Here is a 22,327-nt window from a genome sequence, read left to right on the forward strand (position 1 = left end):
TGATGCACGGTGGCATGGGCCTCCACCGGAGGAGCGTCGGCGCCTTGCTGGCTTCCAGGAGGAACAACCATCAGCGCGGTTCTCTTTCCGTCTGCTTCCGAAGCACGCGGGTGTCACGCGGCGAAGTGTCCTCCTCGTTCCGGCTTTCCGTCCGTCGCCGGCTGTGGCGCGCCCTGGCTCGCGCCGTCAACGAACTGGCAGCCAGCATCGACGCGGTACGTGCACGCGCCGGGCCCCTGCCTGCTTTGATCGAGGTAACGGTGTGGACAGTGAGCGTACAGGGTCGGGGCGGCTTATCGCGCCTCGTGCCCGTTTGACCAAGTGTGCCTCGACTGGCGCGCGCATTTCCCTACGGTCTTGATACAGCGTTCGACGTTTTTATGCCTGTTGCGCAATTTACACAAAAGTAGAGCATTGAGCGAAAGTATTGAGTTGTTTTTTTCTTTGGTTGCCTGGGTTGCCATGCGGCATAATGTAAAGAGATAATAAGCGGGGAAGGGGGTCGTCTCACGCAGATACTGTAACAACGCGAAGACGGGAACCGAGGGGGCCCGAGTTTTGTTAATCACTACCATATGAAGCTAACAGATAATGAAGCCAAGCAAAGCATAGGGGAAGTTATTGTTTTAATTGAAATGTATAAATAATAACAAAGGATAGTGAAAGTGGACGAAAAAAGAATAAAAAGAAACCTATCTACTAAACAAGTTCCTGCCGGTGCGAGTCCACCAGTGGCAACTTCTTTAGCGAATTTTCTCTGGCAAGTTTACATTCATTTGTGCAACGATGGGAGTAGTGGTGGATGCATGGCAGCCGAAGTACTTATTGAGGGGGGAAAAAGTGGAGAATGTGGCTTAGTTTGCAAATGGCTAGTGTGTGTGTGTGTCGTAAGAAATTTAGCTTTCGGGTAAGCGCTGTAGTGCAATCCCTAGCCGTCTGACATTCGCGGAAATGGATGAAGTTGGGAGAAGAGTAGGCGCGAAAAGGTTTAGCGCGGACTGCGGAGAGGTCTGTTTCACCGTGTCGTATTGCGCCTGTGTGTACACATAACCTTTCCACCTGCCTGCGTCTGCTTCGGGTCACCGATCGGGCCGGCATTAGCGAGGCGCCGGCTCTAGCGGCCCGGAACAGTGCCTGCAGGGGGCTTCCTTTCGGTTGCGCTGCCGAAGGGGGGTGAACCGATGTCCTGGCTCCTCCCCCCCCCCCTCCCCACGCTCTCTTCCTGCATCCCGCGTGGCATGGGAGCAGTATTGTGTGACCGACAGCGCGGCCAGAGCCGGCGAGGAGCATCGAGTTGCTTGCGACGCACGTTCTCCCCGTTTTGTGGCGTCCACAGATCGTGTGATGTTGGGGACTGCATTTTCTCTGCTGAGGCGAAAATGGCCACTCGCGATCGCCAGCATAGGGTGCTCGTCGCTGCAACCGTACTCTGGTTGCGGGAACATCTTATGTGGGCCTAGATACGTGCACGCAAACGCAACTTTCCTTGCGTTGCGTCGCGACGTTGGTTGTTGCGGAAAGCCAGAAAACAAATTTCGAGCTTAGATCCGCAAATTGGCAGATCCGGCAGGTCGACCGACGCTTACACTGCGGCGGACCTTGCTTCGGTAGAAGGGTCAAACTTTGTGTCGTGGAATCGTTGTTCGTTACTTGCGCACGTTCACTGCCCAAATTGCTCGCTGTTTTGCGGTGCCGTGTTTCCTTTTTGCACCGCGAACTTTGTATTTTTTCGTACAGAGCCGTGCTTTTCGAGGTGAATCCTTAATGTGCCCGCCGTTGCGGTATGCGCAGTTCACCTCGGTCCGCCGTGCCTGCATTTCAGCCTTAGACCTCCTCACCTCGGCGGCATCCGTCAAGGAGGAAGGGCAGAGAGTAAAATGTTTGCCTTGGCCCAGCGGCGAAAGTGGCTCGTTACTTGAGCGATCGAAGGTCGATGCATGCCGCTGGTGCCTCGTGATAAAAAGCCCCTACTCTTTCCAGTGTCCTAGGTTCGCCCACCTGTTCTTTATGCGTGCGCCTTTAGTTCTCGGAACAAGCATTCATTACAAAGGACGTTGCGGAAACTATAATAAACATCGCGTGGGGTGTGTTCCTGAAGTTTCTTAAGCCGGTCGATATCGGTGACGGATTTACGTTTGACCGACCGACAGTGCTGGTTCGCGGCCGCAGAAGCTGCTTTTCGACGACAGAGAGAGAGAGGGCGAGAGAGGTAATAAATGTGCAACAACCCCGATAGCCCGTCTGCCCTGAATTAAGTGCACCGTTGTAGAATCGTTCATCTGAAATAGTTCGGCGCCTTCCAGTAAAGCTCCTCTGATATATATAGCCTAACTGTAACTTTTGTACGTAGAGCTCTTAGTGAATTGTTCCCTTTTGAAAACATGTATGGCGGAAGACGTGCTATATATATATAATATATTCCATGGTTTCGATTTCATTTCTTCCCGAACTCGAGTTGCGGCGCGTTCGCCTCGAGCTAAACCAAGCGACCTATTGCGCCGCACGCGCACTGGCTTCGTGATACTGCAGACGCCGATCGCTGGAGGAACACCTCGAGGGATGCAGGGGCTCGAAGCACGCGCTCGTATCGCTGACGGCCGAGTGCCGTGCCCCCGCGTCGTGCCCACTTCCGAGCTTCCCCTCGAAGTGATTAGGAGGCGGCTGTAGAACCGGTTCGCCGGATCTTTTTCCGTGCCCCCGTGGGCCGATCCCGGGCCTGCTGCCTCTGTCAGTCGGACTGCGGGGACAGGACGACGAACGGCTCGGAGGCACGCGCGCGCGGCGTTGGAGCTCACGCGTTGCCTTTCGACGATATGTGCACGACTCCTAGGAACAGTCACGCAAGAGGAAGAGGAGGAAAAAAAAAAGAGCGAGCAGGACAAAAACTCGAGCGACGCTCGTTTCATGATCCAAGTAGTGCTCGCCGCTCAAGGACTGTGGTGCAAGTGGCCAGCTCCGGGGATTTTTGCTGCGTCCTTTGCCGACTGTTGAAGGACCGCGCCCTTGTCGCGCCGGCGTGGGCCGCAGGCGAAGGTCTGCCCACTGCACCGAAGTTGGAGGCGAGGCCTCCGCTGCATCTGTGCGTTTTTTTTTTCTTCATTTTTTTCCCCGCCTTGCAGTCATTGCAGTAGCCCTTCCCGAGCGAGATCCATCCCTCCGGTACTCGCTTCCTGTGAACACGGTGGGCACAAAAGAAGAAGCGGGATGGGAAGGAATCGTTGCTCTCTCTCTGCTTACCTTGTAGATTGTACGTGCTGCAGGACGTTTCCTTGTGATGGTTCGCGTGCGTATTTCTGTAGTTTTCGATGAATTGAAGGAGTAGGAAAACATAAGTGGTGGCAATAAAAGGAACCCTTATAGTTTAACGCGTGTATGTATTGATCTGGTCCCAATACTGTGGCTATAGCTCTTATGCCAACTTAATAATTTGCGCACGGCCCTCTCCAGGTTGATCGTTCCGTAAGTCCTTTTGTTCTGTTCAACACGCAAACAGTTGTAAGGGGACGTATCACTAGATGGAAGACGGGGACTGGCACAGATGCTAACCTATATATTGTGTCGGTATGCGGCGCGTTTTGTACGTTTGCCTAATTACTTAGGCTCATGTTTCGTGTTGACTCCCGGAAGCCACGTTGATCGTGTGTCCGTACAATTAGTCACCTGCTGAACCATCTTGTTCGCCATGCAACGAGTAATCTAGTAAGTAGCATTCCTCCTTCCGCTAATGTTCGGCAATGTCACCAGTGACCACGGTGTAGTTGAGATGTCGGCAGTGGTGCGAGGCAGTCATAGTGCCTGTTCCTCCCCCCTCCTTTTTCTCTCTCCATTACTACGTTTTGGTGTGAGTAAATATTAACGCGCATCGTGTCCTGCTGGAACCGATAGTTCAGTGATGCACTTGTGCTCTTCTGATTTCACTGACAGGAAGAACTGCCGTCATCTTTATTTCACGTGCTCATTCGGCGCTATGTCTTGTGGGAGCACAGACGCAGCGAGAACGTGCGTCTTAAACGTGCATTTTAAAGGTGCGTCAGCCGTTGATGCCGCAGTGAATCACTGGCTAGGATTGAGCTGCCTGACCTGCTCCAGCAAATATTTCACTTTTTTTTTCGAACTTTTTCCGTTTCAGTATTCGCTCGAGGCTTGATTCTGATGTGCGTCACCCGAGTTTTACGAAAAACTGCAGTCTATTTCCCGAGTCTAGTGCGATCTCTGCGGAGAAACTTTTGTTTCTATTTCTCTTTCTTTTTTTCCCCCTGGGTATTGCTACGCTGCCGTACGTGCTCTCCATACGTGTTCGGGCGCTAGCTGCCAGCGCGCTGTCCTATCCCGGGTGCGCTACTGTCGTATAGCATACACAGATAATTTAGCAATGCCGTTGACTTCACAACACTTGCATGGTTGTTACGCTAACGGCTCTCTTTGTGCAAAGTCGTGCCTACACCCATATTAAACAACGGAGCGAACCCGCAGTTTCGTTGTGTAGGTTCAAGGTCTCGGGCTTACAGAGCTGCTTGATCGTGGGGATCTTCATCCTGGCGACCCCCAATGGGCCTCCTCGTTTCGCACTGCTCCGTGGGGCTTCTCATCGGCACAGCCCGAGGGCCGCTGTGCCAAGCGCCTCAGTAGTGGCGTGCAGTACGCGAACGAAGCCACATTTGGGAGCTCGAAAACACCACAGTGCTCTCTAGCCTCCTTCTGGTCCGCTTGTAATATTCTCAATCGCAGAGGCGCGATTAATTTGGGACCTAATCAGCATGGAGATCCGATGAAGCCTGGAGTTCTAGGGGTATATATACCGCCTTTGAGGACAGAGTTACGTCGCGTGTAGTCTCCTTTTTCGGCCCTGCTGCACGAAACTGGTTGCGAGGGAGACACGACCAGGCCTGCTACGTGGCCGGACCGGGACGCTTGGCCTTGGGCGATCCGCGCGGCATCCCTTTGCCTGCGCGACCGGCCACTTCTTGCTGGCCGTGCCAACGATCAATGGCCGGTACCGACCTCTCCGCGGCTTGAGGAAGGAGGAGAGAGAGCCCCCTCCTCGTTGACTCCAGCCGCCTACTACGTTGCGTGAGCGGCTCGGACGCCGTAACGAGAAACAAGAAACCAAGAGGGAACGAGTCATAGCCGGGATGGAATTAATGAGGACGAGAAGAGCGCGGCGGGACGCGTGGCCGAACGACGGAGCGCTCGGGGTGCTTCTCGGGCTGGCCCCGCTGCAATCAGCGGGTCTTCTGCGAACGGGAGTGGGATGAGCTGGAGGAGGTCACGCTGTGCCGTGGCTATTAGGGCAACTCGGAGGACAGCCGGAAGCCTTGCAATGGGCTCGAGGTGCTGACGCGTTTGTTCGGCTGATGCGATATCGTCTTGCACACTTTTTGCCTCTTCTATTGCTGCACCTCCCCCCCCCCCTTTTTTTTTTAATCCAGTCTCCTGCAGCTCGCTAGCGTATAGCGGAATAGCTGCTTACGTACTTTGAAAGAGCCTACCGATCCTTCTGTCGCATTGCTTTTGTGTGTGGCATTGCCCCCTCACCCCGATTCTGGCACTTTGCGCGCAGTTCAGTAGCTTGTCATTACTATCGGCAGCATATAGTCAATTTTACTTGCAGTGACGCCTAGGGTCTGTCGTTTCCGACATGGACGGTGACCGGAAGAAACGCCTGCTCTGGGAAGCCCTTAGCGGGCTCGCGTCACATTTCGTGGCTTACTTTGTTCTTTAGTGCTCGCGTTCACGGCGACATCCGCATCGTGGGATCAAATACAGGCTGTAAGAATTGGCCAAGCTGTAAGCGTCCTTCCGTGCCCGACAAGACAAGTGTCGCTTGTATTGCGGAAGCGGTCTGGGGCACGCCCCGGAGATGGGGCTGGTCGAACGAGACGCCCTATGTGGGCTGCGTCGCCCAAAGCGTGACTGCAAACGGGCTCGTCAACGACGCACTGCCGCGACAGGCGCGTGACTGCAGGAACGCACCTACTTGCGTATGCCGAAGGATTCAAGCACGAAGGTTGCGCCATCTCTGCCGAGGTGGCGGTGCGTCGCTTGCGTTCAAGGGTACCTGTGCGAAGGGCCTTAGTCGCTGGCGACATCCCGACGCTCGACTGTACACCGCCTGTGCAGCTCCAACGCAGCTGTCAGGGGCGATTACAAGAAGCCGAAATATCGCTGGGTCAATGGTCCCCGTCTCATCGCTTCACTTTAAATGACGCGCTCTGCAGGGGCTACGCGAGTAGCCGTAGCTTATTAAAGGAAGAAGAAAAAAAGTCTGCATTCCTCGGAGGTGCGACGAAGTAGTGAACTCTGCATTCGGCGTAAACAGCTCGCTGGAAGATCGGCTCTCCGTCCGACTCGGACGGAGGAGGCTGCATGACGGCGTCATTGCGCTTTGTGCCGGCGTTGTTGACTGCGTGCATTGGGGCATGTCACTATAAAGTGGATTCACAGTCGGGGGGGCTGCCGTGGAGAGCTGTTTCCTTCTCTCCCTACGTTCCAGGCTCTGGTTTCCCATCACACGTGGCGAGAGAGAGGCGCAGTGCTTCGATGTGCGCGAGAGAGCGGGTGGTAGGAGAGGTTGCCCACCGTAGAAGTGGCCGGCCTTCTTTCTTTCTTGTGTTGGCTTGCATTCCCGCCGGGAGGGGGGAGTCGTTCTCTGTAGCCGGGCTTTTCATCCACGCCGCTTGGGCAAGGGCGGGGAAAGTGGGCGCATTGCTTCTGCCGCCGCCTGGCTGCCCGGCCGGCCAAGGAGACGCTGTTGGCCGCCGCTTCTTTCGCCGTCGCCGCTAGCAGCCGGCAACGTAGCAGCGTCCCGCCGAGGCGGACCGGGCCCTCGTCCGCGCAGCGCATCGTGAAGGAAGCTCGGCCGGCTCTCCGCGAGGCTTCGTCGCCGACGAGTGAATACCTCCCGCCGGCGGATCGTCCGCCGTGACTCGTGGAACGCTTGCGCGCTGACCGTGTGATGCAACGTGGCCCCGATACGACGCTTCGCCTCCTGCCATGATGAGGGCTCTTCATCGCGGACCGCCTTCAGCGTTGCTCGATTGACGTGTTGCTCACAGGACTCAGTGAGGGGCGCGCCCGATAAGCTGGCCGTCTCTCTATTCCGACCACCGTGACGTCGGGTGACGCGCCGCAGCTACCGCGGCGCTGTTGTCACTCTCCTTATCGTACCTCTTTCGACTGGTCCCGACGGCAGTGTATTGTTTACTTATCGTCGTGTCCGCGCGTGCATTGCCGGAACTGCTACGGCACGACGCCTGATCTGGTATCGCCACTTCGAGAAAAGGAGGCTCGCGTTGGCAGGCGCAGTTGATATCATTCGTCGTGTGACAATACATTGAACACCCAGGTCTTGCTGTGCACCGATAGACTTTTTGTGCCGCGTTCGAGAAATGGATAGAACGACGGGGTTTTTATGACCCTTCCCATCGACTGACACAACTGTTGGGTGCATCACGGCCTGGGCGTGGTTCCTGCACTTTTTTGTCTGTTCACCGCAAACGCTTCGTGGTGACGAGTGTCGGGGTTGAAGTTCTCCCTGTCGGACATCTGGTTTCTACGGCAGAGCGCGGAGGCTATCATCGCTGCTTCTAAGTTCCGTGCGACCGTCCAAGGCTGTCCTCGGACAACGCATCTGCCAGCGGTGCTCCGCCATGGTGGGCCTGGCGAAGACGTCTTCCTCGGCCGGCTTGTCGGCATCCCGAGCCGACCTGTTCCGCACCGTCTCATCGGCCGGTGCCGCCGCGCTCATGGGCGGCGGAGGCACCGGAGTCCACTATCTCGTCGAGCTCTGGAGAAACGTAGGTTCATTCGCCCGTGCAGTGCGCCTGTATAGCGTGTTTGTCGCACCCACTTGGTCGCTTGGCGAGTGTTTGCATCCGCTGAGCAACATCTAGGCATTCTTCCAACCTTGTGTCACGTAATAGCGCGCCTCAGGCTTCTGCTGTTGCGAAGTGGCCCCCGGCTTGCAGGGGGCCGCTTGGCAGCAGCTCCTGTCCCGATGGCAGGTTCGTCCGCATTCCTTCGCGAGCGGTAATTCGCTGCGCCGTAGCCTGCGCGCTGCATATATGCAGGTGGGAGGGGGAAAGGTGGTCGTTCCTCTTTGTCGAGTGCTTGTTTTGCTACCCCAAGAAACTGTTGGTGTTTGCGGGCTTGCCTTTTGTACATACAACAGGAACACAACTCTTCATTTAAGGCAATTGTTAGAAGGTACGAGGAAGCTGTTCGTACTATAGGCCTTGCACGCCGCGAGCACGGCGACTGTGGCATTTCACGTAGGTGCACGAGAGGACTTGGTGCTCTTACTTCTAGGTTTTTTTTACGTCACTGCTGAGGGATTGCGATAATGCCTGCGTGTACCCTGCAGCCTAGAAGTCGTGGTAAAAACATTGTCATCAGTTTGCCTGGGGTGAGGGGTGGTAGGGTGCGATATAGGACATTGTTGCGTACTTTGTACTTGGGGAAGCACAGATAAAGCCGCTGGCCACTGCTGTAATATCTCGCGTGTCGTGTAAATGCAGGACTTCAGGTCCGCGGCTTGTTCTTTGCGAAACAGTGAACTGCGGACGATTGTTAGCAGAATTTTTCTTCGCTTTTTAAGAAATACAAATGAGTGCAGATAAGTCACCTGGACGGATATCTGCAGCTTCCATGTAAGTGGATATCGGCTACTGTTCTGCTTGCTACGTGAGCTGCAGATGTCTGAGCAGAATATATTTAAGTCTATTAGGGCAACGGCTCACTATGTAAGCCTCGCATGCGAAGTTCCACAGTGAGTTGAGTGTGTGTCTCGAACCCGTAACCGGATCTAGTCCTCAGTGATGTCACTGTCTTGGGCCGGTGCTTCTCGCGGAATATCCTTGGCCCTGTGCATTCCCCCTTGAGGGGATGCACGAGTTACCTCACTTGCGCACGCGCGATGCTTAACATGCGGCGTGGATTGCGTCTGAATCATCCTTGCCGACGCGCTTGTGCTTATATTGCGTCGATGTCGCTAGGGTACTGAAAATATCGCGTTGTTTGTACAGACGTCGCTGCATCACCGAACAGATGCAACGACGTTTGTATTTGTAAAGCTAGGTATAATAATTTTTACTACTTCGGGAGAAGGATGACCAACCTCGCGTATGTTTGTTCTACATTGTCTGTCCATCGCGGTTAACATGATACTTATGCTCTTGTTTGCGTGGAAGACCTTGCGACGTTAGTTTCATCGGTGTGCACCTTATAATTCTTGCATGCCATTGCGCCTTCCACAATTTCAGATGCGTTTAACCATCTTCGGCCTAATTCCGCTACTCGGGAAGAACAACGAATGCTAAGCTTCCATAAAACTTGGCGACTTCGTCGAGTGTTCCGAGTTATGCGTGCCATGTAGCGGTAAAGGGACGTACACACGTTGGCACCTCCTCGGAGGCCAATCTTCCGGAAGGAGAGATTGGTGCCCGGATAAGGGAGCTGGTTCCATGGATTGCTGCCGACAACAAAAGCTTGCCAAAACGCCGCTGCTCCCTTTGTCGACGTTGACCGTCGCCCCGCATTGTTCGCGCGCGCTCACCACCTGCGTGTGTACGACGCGGGACGTTTCTCGTTCCGAGCTGCTTGGGAGTCCCGCATGCTCGGTTCTCGTGTTTTTTTTTTTTTTTTCCTCTCTCCCTGTCTTGCTTTCTGTTTGTCAGCTCCTTTGGTTTTTGTTCTTGTTGCGCGAACTTTAAAGCGTGCAGCACGGCCATTGTGCTTCCAGCGCTGTCCTTTCCGGCTTAACAGGGACCGAGGATGTGTGTTCTTGATAATGTGCCGGCCGTGGCGAGGCCGACAGGAGAAGGGCATGGCGAGTGCGGACTTCACCGCACCACTCGGGTTAGTCCTTATACGTCGCTGCGTGCCCATTGTTTGTCTTGCCCGCGGAAAAGGATATAGAAGCGTTTTTCTGCTCGTTGGCCTTTTTCCGGCGCAGACGCTAGCGGCGTCGGCGTATTGCGCGCAACGATTAGGTGCCGTCTTTTTCTGACCTGCCGACCGACTGGCTGTGTTGGCGGGTCAATTTGTGCGCTACTCGTTGTCCGAGTCAACGCCCGCGACTTGCCTGTTTGACGACGTGTTCAAGCGAAACAAGTTGGTTTTGACTGTCCCCAGTCTGGGTGGCCAGTTTCTTTCCATCCGCCTAATGGTTTACAGCTGATGCTGTCTGCGGGACATTCCTTGGCGTGGCGTGTGGCATGCGGTATTATGCGGGCGTAAGTGCAGGGAAAACGTGGAAGAAGAAAAAAACCTGTCTTTTTACAGCGAAGCTGCATATAGCTACCCTGCGGCGATCAATGTCCGGTCATCTACACGTCACGTCGACACGAAAAAGTTAATCTCCAGTTTCTCGCGAATGCTCTGTAGCTCTGTCTAACGTAGGTATCTTGGAAAAAATCACACTGCAATTGGCTGTTCAGACGACTCCATCATTAAGACGACTGTGATTTACTTGTCATAATTAGTTATTGCACAGTGAAGTTGTAAACGTTACCGCATTCCCGTCTGCTGTGAATACATGGCCGTCTACGGAGGGAGCATGGTTACAGAAAACGTCTGTAACTCTGGTTTTATCAAAACTATCCCGAAACAAATTGTATGACAATTCGCCGCTAAGACGACTATAACATATTACGCCGAGTTTCATCTACTTTTCCCGATTACGTAGTTCACAGTGAATTTGTAAATATTGTGGAATTCCCGCCTGCTGTCAATACATGGTCTTCTACGAGAGGGCAACGGACATCCACATGTTTGCCCGCTAGAATAAAACTCTAATCCAAGTTTCATTCAGCTAATTAACTAGGAAGTATGCTCAATCGCAAATGACGAACAAACGTGTTTGTTTTGTGCGCTCCTTTGACTGCGCCCCGATCAACGCATATCGTCGCTTGGGTCGAGGCTCGGTTTAACGGCCACCTGCGTCCTATACACTTACCACCAGAGGGCCTTGTGTGTTGTTACGTCATAGTCGCCTTGGAAGACGTTATGATAATAATAATAATAATAATACATATGTATACATAGATGCGTCGATTGAGGCAAAACACAAAACAGCTTCGCTGCTCGTCCTTCACACAGTAAGAAGGCTGATGTGTGTGTGTGTGTTTTTTTTTTAAAGAGCAGTGGAGTACTTTAAGATTCGGTGGGTCGATGGCCGAGAGCAAACGCAGCAGAAAGCTAAATATAACGAGCTTGGTGGAACCAGGCACCACCGCGTTTCAAACGGGATGCTCGTATAATACATCGATGCTCATACAATCCATCCATCCGTGCATCCATAAGGCGTCGGCGTTTATTGTGTAAACGTCAGAAGGATGTTGAGCGCTCAACGAGGATGTTCGTTTGCTCGGCATCTTCGAGCCCATGAAGGAAACGAAACTAAGCCGGAAGATTCAGCCTAGACTTCATTTGAGCTTCATTGCCCGCACTGTTTTGGTGGGGGGGGCGGGCCCCCGTCATCCCCTCTTTTAGTGTGAGTTGCTGGCATAAACGCTTATAGATCTAACGTGCTTGCTGCTGGGCTGATGCTTGAGCTACTGTGACACAACCGAGCTTCTGTGACACAACGGGTATAGAAGCCTTGAATGTATTTACACATGTGTCGTACTTTTCTGTGCATGCACCTCTCATTAACGTTCTCCCCAGCATCGTGCATAGCATTCGTCCTCGCGACTCGGAGCTAACAGCTACAAAGCCGTGGGCGTGTCATCCCCTAACGCGCGTCATTCCCATCGCTAACGCAAAAAAAGTTCCGCGTCACTTAGACTCCAACGTTGCGTTGGATCTGCATTTTTCGTTAGAAACTTCGCTTTCCGGCACAATTAACTGCGACAGCATTGTTTGTTTTGCCTTATTTAAGGTCACCCCATTCACCGACATGTATTCCAGCATGAGGAAATATTTGTTCTCGTGTCAAGCGGACTCGAAATACGTAATGTTCACCGTGGGAGCTGGGTCTGAAGTCTTGTACGGTAGCAGACGGCCAGTAAGAGCTCAGCTTTTGCGTATTATCTCCGGAATTTGGGCGGCGTGGCTGCTTCATTATTGTGCTCAGCACAGACTGTTCAAAAAGCGACAGACGCTTTCCAAACGTTTGCCGAAAGCTTTGCTGTGCAACTTGCAGGAGTAAGCGCAGTAAGCGGGCGGAAGGCGACTCTGACCTCGCCTGCCCCCGCTTCGTGTATTCGCTCTCTCTTGCACGCTTCGTGACATGGGTCTGCTGTTACGTGCCCGCGAGTTCCGCGCTCGTCCACCATCTTAGCTTATTGCTTAATTGCGAAAGCGCCAGACGGACGAACAACTATATTCAACCGACGTGCCATACCAACTGGAACTGCAGTCTAAGGAAATGAAGACGCAATAGATGGCACTCGCTGGGCACGCTGCTTGCGCCGGGTCTTCACTGGTTCAGGTAGAACCGGGCTTTGGTCGTAAATGACTGGCTTCGCGAGAAAGTGTTGGCTGTCTCGTTAAGGGGAAACCAGAAGAATGCTGTCCAGTGAAGCGGTTTCGTTCCTTCCGTGTACACGACGTGCTTGGTATCGACCTCAGGTTGCCCCCTCATCATCGGTATTCGTTCATTTCTTTGGGAACTGATGTCGGGGCGTGTGCCCCTCGCTGTGGGGACGAAAAAAAAAATGCGTTGCGAAACGGCGCGCGCTGCATCTCGAGGCCAGGCTCCCCTTGCAGCTGCTGTCGTGAGGCCCACCCGCGGAGGTATATTGACGTGGTGGCGCCTGCCCGTCCGGCCGGCCGGCCAGCCAGCCGGCCAGCGCCGCTTCGCTTTGAGCGTCTTGGCTCTGCCGGACGGGCTCGCAGGCCCTGCTTGGGGTGTGGTGCCCACTCTCTGTTGGTCCGTGGGTGTCGTGTGTGGAAAAAAGCGCTCGCCGAGGCAAGGCATGCCAATGCTCGCGGTCGTCGGAGGTGTCCGTAGATTGCCTTCGCCCTGAGCGCCCACGCTCTCTGATCCAGATAGCGGGTGTTCGACCACAGCGGGGGAAAATAAATGCAAGCGCAGAGACGCGCGGCGCCCGGCACACGTCTCTGCGACACGTACGCGAAAAGGAATGTCGTCGACGCGAATTGTGGCCGTATACAGCGGCCCCGTCGCGGGTATGTGTGCATTCGAGCTCGACACGGTACATGCTATGTGCAGAAGGGTTGCGGTCTGGGTCAGTTGGTGCACATTCTCAACATTCAAACCAGTCAGAAGGCGTGTGCCACGTCTCTCCTCTGTATTCTTCTTTTGACTGGTTTAAACGGTATGTGTCCCGCGACTATGGTATCTGCGCTCCCAAGTGCGGTGGATACGGTCAACTAAGCTTGCGGAGGTGTTCTGCACAAGGAACACATGTTAGCGGAAAGACCATCTGTACAAGTACATATGACGACCCTATAATGAGTTGCCAAATAAAGTATCTAAGCTTTAGGACACATCGCAGCCCAAGCGCGGCCGCGTTCTTTAGAGAACGTTTGCAAAGGCAGCACGGGTAACCAGTCAAAGCTGTGTGACCGGCAACCTCAGAACTTGCTCCTGACGTGATTTGCCTGCAGCGTTTACCGTTGTCGCAAGACGAAATAACACGAACCCATTAAAAATAATCATAATAAAAAAGACGCAACATAAGTATCAGCCAGACATTTAGCATGGTTATAAATAATATAAAAAAATACGGGAGGCGCGGTTTCCGTGCGCTGATAGCGTCAATTAAAATAGTCACGCTTTCTTGTTCATGTGTTGGCGTTACTTATACAGTCTACTGGAGGGTGCGATTAACTTGGTTGATGGTAAATTGGAACGTATTTGAAATATCTCTCATTGTGTTCGACCATTCACGTTCTCATCTGTCACGGGCGCCAGTAAATGGCGCGAATCACAGCACTCGCGCAGAATCACCTGATGCAAACCTATGTGACCCGTCTTCTCTTTTTCGTTTCTCTTCCATATACAGCACTGCAAAGGCGTTGCGCGTTTACACTAACCGTGTATTTGGATATCTCGTTGCGACTGCACGTGGTGGCTGTATATGAAGTAGCCCAATGCAACGCTCCATCCAGGTGCTCGTAAATAACTGCTGGATGTTGCACCACCAGCGGACAAAATAAATTTTTAACAATGCGGAGTTCGCTTAAGTGAGTGAATATATACTGATCGCCATTCCGTTAAAGTTGTGCGGCGCGTCCCATGCCACGAGTCTTGCGCGTAATGCGCACCTCTTGCGTGCAAAGTATATGGCAACCATTGCATGGTGTATGTGAGGGCATCTCACAGCAGCCGCTCTTTCAGGAAGGCTGCCTAATAGTAATGAGCACCGGTTTCATCCATCTGATTGCGCTGAGCCCAGTAAGAGGTTGTTTCTCGCGAGAAACGGTGCTTTGTGCCTTCTTTGCATTACTCTTTGGACTGTTCAAACTGCCGTGAAGGAACATAACGCGCGTAGAAGCTTTCGTGCTGTGGCACTGTGGTTCCACAAAGAAGGCTTCGAAACGAGTGAAGCGCTTGCGTTTCTGAAACACCTGCAGCTCTCGCCGCCAGTGTATAGTGATAAGCGCAGATGTTTCGAGCAAGAAAAACCACGGGCCAAACGCACAATATTCCCGACCGACCTTGCTTTCGACTGCTGCGGCTCCCAGTCATTGCCGGGTCAATAATGTATTCCCAATCATGTGTTGTATTACTATACTCAACTGGTTGTAATTAGGGCCAGTTTTCAAGAACCGAGCGTGTATGCGCGTGTATTGTGCGCGAGAAGCCCATCGCCGTCTTTATGTCAAGTCTGCTCAGCACGATCTATCGATTGACTAGTTGATCGATCGCTCGGGTTTAACGTCCAAGAAGCAGCACGAGAACTGTATTAGGCGTGTCCGATCAAAAAGTGTGTACAAGGGAGCACGGCTCTCCCGCAGAGACAAACTTGAAGATTTGGTTATTTTTCACAACTATGTGACTTGAAAAAGAAATGCGTATATTTGGCAACACTGCATGAACAGCTCGTTGGGGCGGAAAATGAGCGCAATTTTAAGTGGTTGGTAGAATTAAACGCAGTTTCTGCGTTCGAGAGACTTGACCCACATTATACCATAGAGAACGTGACATTACTGGAGCGAGCCCGATCATTGCGAGAGGAGTGTTGACCCAGCGGGCGTCTTCGTTCAGTGGCCCATGACTGTTGCTGGTTGTGGTTCTGCCTTGACCTGCCTGCCTTGTGAGCCTCATCGGTGCAACGTTTCGGGCAACCTATATATATAGGCCTACAAAGGATCCATGCTTCGCGAGTCTTAAAAAAAAAAAAAAAAAAAAAAAAAAAAAAAGATAATTGTGCAGTTTTTATAGAGCGCATACGTTTGTCTACGATGTTTAGCTCGTCGGTAGCCACCGAACTCCCGTCCGGGCTAGCGCTAGTCAGCGCAGGCGCCGCCTTGATGTCTCGTTAATTATCGACATGCTGACAGTCTGGTTTCATTTCCCCATCGCGGCGTGCGCATTTTGAGCGGCGCGTTGTTTTCTCAGGCTGCCCACTTTGCTATGCAGGCAACGTGCGTACACTCTCTACATTCTCTTCCTGCTTCTCGCACGAGACAACGTGCTGCTATGACTTGGAGAATGTGCCTGTGTGCAGCTTCCGGTTCAAATCTGCGCCCGTGTGAACCTGTTAAATGCGCTCGTTTCTGGTTGAGTACCCCCGCGTGGCATTCATGCGCTGCAGTGGGGGGGCAACGCCCCTGCATGTATGCTATTCAGGTTTCTTTAATTTCGTTTGGCCAACACCTTGTCTGACCCGGTTTTTAAACGTTGCAGGAAAAAGACGTTAATTTTCTTTTTATTTTTTTAGATTTCAAGTTTATGCTTTTTTTGTGTCGTGTGTCGACGGCGGAGAAATGGCCGCTTATACATCGTGCTTGGCATATATTTTGTGGCTGCTAACCTGCTTTGCATTCGGATGAAGTCTTTGCGGTGTCATTCGATTTGTACTTTGTTCTTGTGTACTTCAGTAACTTAACTACGTCGAAAACTTTTTACTTCTTTATTTTTTTAATTTCCTTATGCTTGCTGGCCTCTTGGCGCTTCAACACGTGTGTAGCGATCGCATTCCTCAGGTAATGACGCCAGCGCAAAGCGCATTTTATTTTACTGAATGTGCGGCCAAAGTTTTCCAGGCTTGACTTGTGCTTCTCAGAAGAGGCGAGTGCCTTAATACTTACAGCAGTTGTAGGTTGATTGCAAAGTCGGTGCACTTCTTAAGGAGCAACTGTTTGTTGTGTCGTCGTTTCGGCCCGAGTCCGACCTTTCTCTAGACAGAAAAGCAAATGTGGTGTTTTTATACCACTTTCCACAGGTTAACAAAAGAATTGTGTTAGAGAGAGAGAGAGAGAGAGGGAGGAGGAGGTGGAGGAGGAGGAGGAGGAGGAGGAGGAGGGGATTTATGCGAGTAGCCACTGAAGAGTTTGTGTAAGACGGGCTTTAACGAGTGCGCGATTTTAGGTTCGGCTAAGCGAGCAGACGCAGCACGAGAAGCGGTTCCAGGTAAAAACGTGAACAGGGTCGCAGTGCACGCGGTGCCGTTTTTTGTCTGCTGGAGTGGATGGACGATGCCGTCCCGCCGCGGCGCCCGCGAGGAGAGAGAATAAAAATTTATTTGGCAAAACAAATAGGAAGAAAGGCGTGGCGACCGTAAGCCGGCTCCAGTTGATGCCGCGGTGCGCTGCGTGTTCGTTTGCGTCACCCTAATGGGCTTCGTTCCCGTACCCAGGAGAAAGGGTTGGGAACCAAAGGAGTGACGCGCCGACGTAAGTGAAATCGTTGTTCAGAGCACGTGCGCGACAACTCTGCAAGAACGGGTGCCTTCAGCTGACCTGCAGATAAAGAGGAGAAAAAGTGTATAAAAAAAAAAAAAAAAAAACATTAACAGCATTGAAAGAACTAGGTGAGCGGTAAGTCGCCTTATAACAGGATCACCGGAAGCATTTGTCTCTGCGAGCTGACCTGTCACGCTGTGCAGAATGCGGACAACAGGTGGAGCCCCAGAGCGTGGCGTGTATACGTAAGCCAATTAGAGATGTATAATAGTTCGAATGTAGGGTAGTTGGTCGTAGGGAAAAATAAATCGTATCCGTGGAAGAGGATGTTTTATCGAAGATGAAAGGCAACGGGAAATATTTAGATAGAGGTGCATTCGCCTTATAAGGCCGAGAGAGTACGGGAGCGTTCATTTATTCCATTTTTTTTTTATGGTGTTAAACTTGTAGATCAAACGAGATTTGTGTTGTTGTGAGTGTGGGATCATTTGCAAGGTTTCAGAGAACCAGGAACCTGCGGCATCAAATCTACATAAAGTACCCAGTCAGTTGCTGGTACTGCGATTTATCGTGTTAGTGTTGACTTTTGTTTATCTTTTCTCTTTGGGATTCACGTTGGGAATAGTTGAGATTAAGATGCTTCAGTGCTTGCATTTCCCATGACAGCATTTTGTGATCATTACCGTTTCGGTAACATCGAACATTTGCTCACGTGCTTCTTCTTATGGCTAACACCCTGCGTTCTGCTTCTCGTTTCAGGATCAATATGACAAGATATCCCAGCACACTCATCAGGGCCTGCAGTTTCTAGAGAACTTTAGTCAATTCATCAAGGACCGTTCGACAATCGAGACGGACTACGCTGCGCGACTCAGGTGGGTTGACTTCCCGTCCTTATCTTTTCTCCTTCTCTGTCTGCCACATCTTCGGGTCTTCGACTCGTTTACATTTGGCTTTCTGGTAAATCACACGCACACATATATGCAGTCCCGCGCCTCTGCGAGCCAGCACTCAAAGCCGATTATAACGAACCCGGGTACAACAAATCGTGCTCTACATCGATCACACAAAAACAATCGTAGGAGTATTAATGCAAACAAATCTCCTAAAGTCTTTTCATATTTACAGGACATATGAAACTGCGAGCACCGACAACCTGCGCCGTAAAACTGGCCGCCTCGGCTTTTATTTTTTGGACCCTTTCTGAGCAGAATTTTGTTACTTATCATTATTGCAACTTAGCATGCATTGACAGCACATTTGTCCATAACCGGGTAGTTTGCGATACAACCCATGAGCCGATGGAGATGTATATAGATCCTGTCGGTCTACTGCAGGGGCGGAATGCATGAGTGAGGGACCAGTGAAAGAAACAATTCTCGTACTGAGAAAAGACGAAGTTAGTCTTTATTAGCTGAATATTAGAGTCTAGGGCTATTTGTGTCCACTTGGTGTGTAAGGCTTTCTAAACGTCCAGTGGCGCGCACAAACTCTGTCCACTTCTGCCGCTTATCGACGCCGACGAGCAAGCCCGGCGTGCTGGTGATCGCTAGGAAACAGTATAGGCCTACCAGAACTTCCTGCTTGGCAAGTTGGTATTGATTCATTATACCTATTTTTAAGATGCTAAAAAACCACACACAGCACACAAGAGAGCTCGTTGCTCTCTCTTGTGTGCTGTGTGTGGTTTTTTTGGCGCCCTAAAAATAGGTATAGGCATAGCTCGCTGGCCATCGGATCCGCGGTGACGGCCCTTGCGATCCGTCCACAGCTCGTAATGAAGCACCTATATTCGTCAACACAATCAACGTCTGCACATTTATGTTCTGCACAGGGTGTCTACCAACCGGGAGAACCGGTAATCCTCACGGATTTTGAATAGTCAGGAAATACTCAGGAAGAACTCACGGAATTTGTGCTTCTATCAGGGAAAATTAGCTGTAATTTTATTGAAAGGGAACGAAAGCCGTGCTAATGCTGGCTCGAGTGACAGGAATCGTAACGAATCGTCGTTGACGTCGCGTCGGCTGGAGGAGTTGCCAGTGTACAGTAAACGACGTATTTTCTGGACGCCCAATTTTTCGGACATGCCCGATAATTCGGATGGCTTCGCGGCACCACCACATACCCCATGGTCACTAAGAACGTCTGAAATTTCGGACGCAAAAACCCTTCGCCGCCTGATTTTCTGGACTTTTTGCCGTGATCACAAGTCTGAAACGGCATTAATCAAAGCCGCCACCGCCGCCATTTTGATTATGTCGCCGCCTCGAACCAGTGCTCTTGCACACAAGTCCGCTGGCAGTCGTAGCCACCACCGAGGCAAAGCTTGGCCTAGCTGCTTCGACGTTCGCTATTAAGCTTCTTGCCGTTCGGTGCCGTATTTTTCATTGAAAGAATTCTCCGCTGTCAGCACTGGCACCGACTTCGCCTTTGTAATCCTCACGATTGACTTCGAAGCTCGGAATGCACGGCGCGTTTCATAATACTCGTTCCCGAAAGTCAGCTTCCTCTCCGTAAAGCAATGTTACGCGGTGAAGCATTAGCAAAGTATTGCGGTGAAGCATGACAAGCGTAGGAACGGGTAGTTGTCACGGGGCATAATGTATTCCTTAATTATACACGCGGGCACCCGCCGTCTCATGTCACAGTACGAGCACCGATATGCATAATAAGTACTGGCAGGCCTTCAGAACTTTTTCGGACGTGCCTGTGGTGATTTTAGCCCTTAAGAGCACTAAAAGACACATTCAATTTTGTCGGACTGCCCAATTTTTCGGACGTTCACTGTACAACTGACCAGAACGATGCTTGAAATGGTCTGTGGGGCGAACGCGCAGCAGAAGGAGGACGAGAACAGCGACGCATTGAGGAATGAACGGGAAAGGAAGTGGGCTGCCGCTTCTTTGAAGGAGCTTGAGCTCAAAAAGTGTTGGCTGACGCCGAGATGCAGGTGTCCGTCATCCAAACCAAAATAAACTTTTTAAAGCAGTGAAACATGACACTGAGGCACTGTGCGCAGGTTGAGAGTATGTCAGGGCAGTTGAGGTTGACTTTCCAGCTGCTGAGAGAGAATCTCACTTGTGACAAAGTTCAGGCCTCATATCAATGAGCTTGCCATCAATTGGTAGAAATAGCTCATATTCGAAAATATTTGCTTCTGTATGCATCTCTTTTTTATTCGTATTTGAAAGTGTTCGAAAAAATGGTAAAACCCATTGCAAATCGAGTTGAAGATACTTTATTCGCTGCGCATTTCACTAACCCCTCTCTTCTGTTGTCTTTTGGAATAAAATAAATACAACTCCTTGCCATTCAAACTGGCTGCTGAGCATGAGGTCGCGGGATGGAATCCTGGCCACGGCAGCCGCATTTTGATGAGGGCGAAATGCGAAACCACCCGTGTACTTAGATTTAGGTGCACGTTAAAGATCCCCAGGTGGTCAAAATTTCCAGGGTCCTCCACTATGGCGTGCCTCATTATCAGAAAGTGGTTTTGGCACGTTAAACCCCATAATTTAATTAATTTTTTTTTCCATTCAAACTAGATTAAGTCGTGTTTTTATTTTTTAACATGCTTACTAGAGAGTGACAGAATCGGGGGACATGTCAGCACGTCTTGACATAAAACAAAGTTCTGTGTCACTCCGGGAATTTTGCAAAGGCACTCAAAGAATTTGGAAATGTCAACTTTGTAGACACCGTGGTGGCAATGCAACTAGTTTTCCCGACGCCGTTGGTAGCGACGTGAAAACATGTCTCTTCGCAGAGACGATTGCTGCGGAGGCTGCGCTGACCGATTGCGAGTCGAAAACATGGCAACAATTTACTATTTTGCGCAACTTTTTATCACATGCGCACTTTCGAGGTCACTTTACGAGTTATTTCATGGCAGAAACAAATTGTAGCCGATTTTTGTGCTGCCGTAAGCGGCGTATGAGGCCAGCGTCTCCATCAGGGAGAAAAAAAAATTAAGTCGCTTTAGCGTATGCCAAAGAGGGTGAAGGCGACAGCCTGCGTGCTCAAGAGACGTTCATTAAATTACTTGACATTTGAATACATTATTTCCTATTGCTTGTTTCCTCCCACCAAAGGTCGTGGGTTCGTGCGCCTGAATTAACTCGACCTTAAAACTTTGAATTTATATATATTTTTTTTCATGTTATTTTTCTTGTTTTTTTCCCCCCCCATGATGAGCGGCATCAGAGCCAGCTGTGGAAGATGACGAACGTGCAAGCAGTGGCACGAGCGCATGTCTGTGCGATGCGAGCTCGCATGACTTTCTGTAGCACAAGCAGCACCTTCTATATCTTTTTCTTAAAAGGCTCTTCACCAGGTCCCATAGCAAATTTTGGTTATACACTGGAAGTTGTTACGTGTGCTCTATGGAGCGTTCTGGCCACAAAAATTTTTCAAATCAGCTCATTAATAGCTGAGATAGAAATATTTCAGTGCCGCAAACCCATCAAATTAGCAGGCGGGCTCCACTGCCAAGCAGACGCTCTCCCCACTCGCCCAGCCTAGCCTCCGCAAGCAAAATTCCTTCCCTGCGTTCTCCCATACCAGACCTCTATGATCATGTGACGCATACGTCACAGGCCATGGCAAAATTTTTTTTCTTCTTGCTTTTTTTTCTTGGCTCTACAAACTTCCGCTGACGGCGTCGCACGCGAGCTGTTGTCTCGTTCGTGCAGTGCACGATTTTGTGCGCTGTGCGCGAGGAAACGTGACTAGTGGTATAATTCAGTGCTACACGAATACTGAGGCAGAACAAGCGGATCGCACAGCATGATCACACGCTGGAACACTGTAGAAAATGGCATAGTTTTGGTACCTGCGCACGTGACTGCACAACCATGGGAACAAGCAGACAAAGCGGAAGTACATCTCTTGCTTTAGTGCAAAGTAAAACAAAAGACATGCAGATATTCCCTTCATGTGTTTTATTATTTCTCTAAACTTCAATTCAAGCAATTGATCACACAGATAACAGACGTCTTGAATAATTCTCGAAGTCGCGTGTCACCATGAGCAACGTCACACTGCGGACACCAGTACGTAGGCGTAGGTACACGAGTACGTCATCCTCCGGCTTGGAGCGGGGTGGCCGCGAGGAGAAGGAAAAATGACGTTCGGTTTGAAATTTCAGCTCTTTCTGTGGCGCATAGCAATGTAATACTTTGCAGACCCGATCATTATTGCGCAATGTGTGATCTGCGCTTGTCAGCTCAAAATGGCCAGACCTGGTGAGGAGCCCTTTAAGTGTCATTCTTATACGAGATATGGTGCAACAAAGCTTATTGACTGTTGATGTTACCCATTTTTCTCGCTTTTTGACATGGCAGACAGGTGCCAAAGGCCTGCATATTTTTTCAATGATGCAGAAATCGAACTTCTTACCTCTTATTCAGAGTACTTCAACGTTGATTACAAGGTGTCTTTTAGAGACAGTGGTAGCAATGAAAAGGCGATGTTGCTAGAGAAACACTGGTTATCGCATTGTATGAATTTC

The 22,327-nt window shown here is 51.0% G+C and overlaps 1 protein-coding gene across 6 annotated transcripts in view; it reads left to right on the forward strand.

Moving 5' to 3' along the window:
* Positions 1–22,327, forward strand: part of Cip4 (formin-binding protein 1-like Cip4) — a 238,230-nt gene that overhangs the window by 168,146 nt on the left and 47,757 nt on the right. For 5 of the 6 annotated variants that reach the window (XM_055063429.2, XM_055063426.2, XM_055063425.2 and 2 more), the window contains exon 2: positions 17,575–17,690. In XM_055063429.2, coding sequence (XP_054919404.1) covers positions 17,575–17,690 — 116 coding nt within the window. Of the gene's footprint in view, positions 1–6,819; positions 7,797–17,574; positions 17,691–22,327 lie in introns of those variants that run through there. The other variant, XM_055063428.2, reaches the window with a different exon arrangement.

The sequence above is a fragment of the Dermacentor andersoni genome, chromosome 1 (genome assembly GCF_023375885.2).
Source record: "Dermacentor andersoni chromosome 1, qqDerAnde1_hic_scaffold, whole genome shotgun sequence".
Taxonomy (NCBI): domain Eukaryota; kingdom Metazoa; phylum Arthropoda; class Arachnida; order Ixodida; family Ixodidae; genus Dermacentor; species Dermacentor andersoni.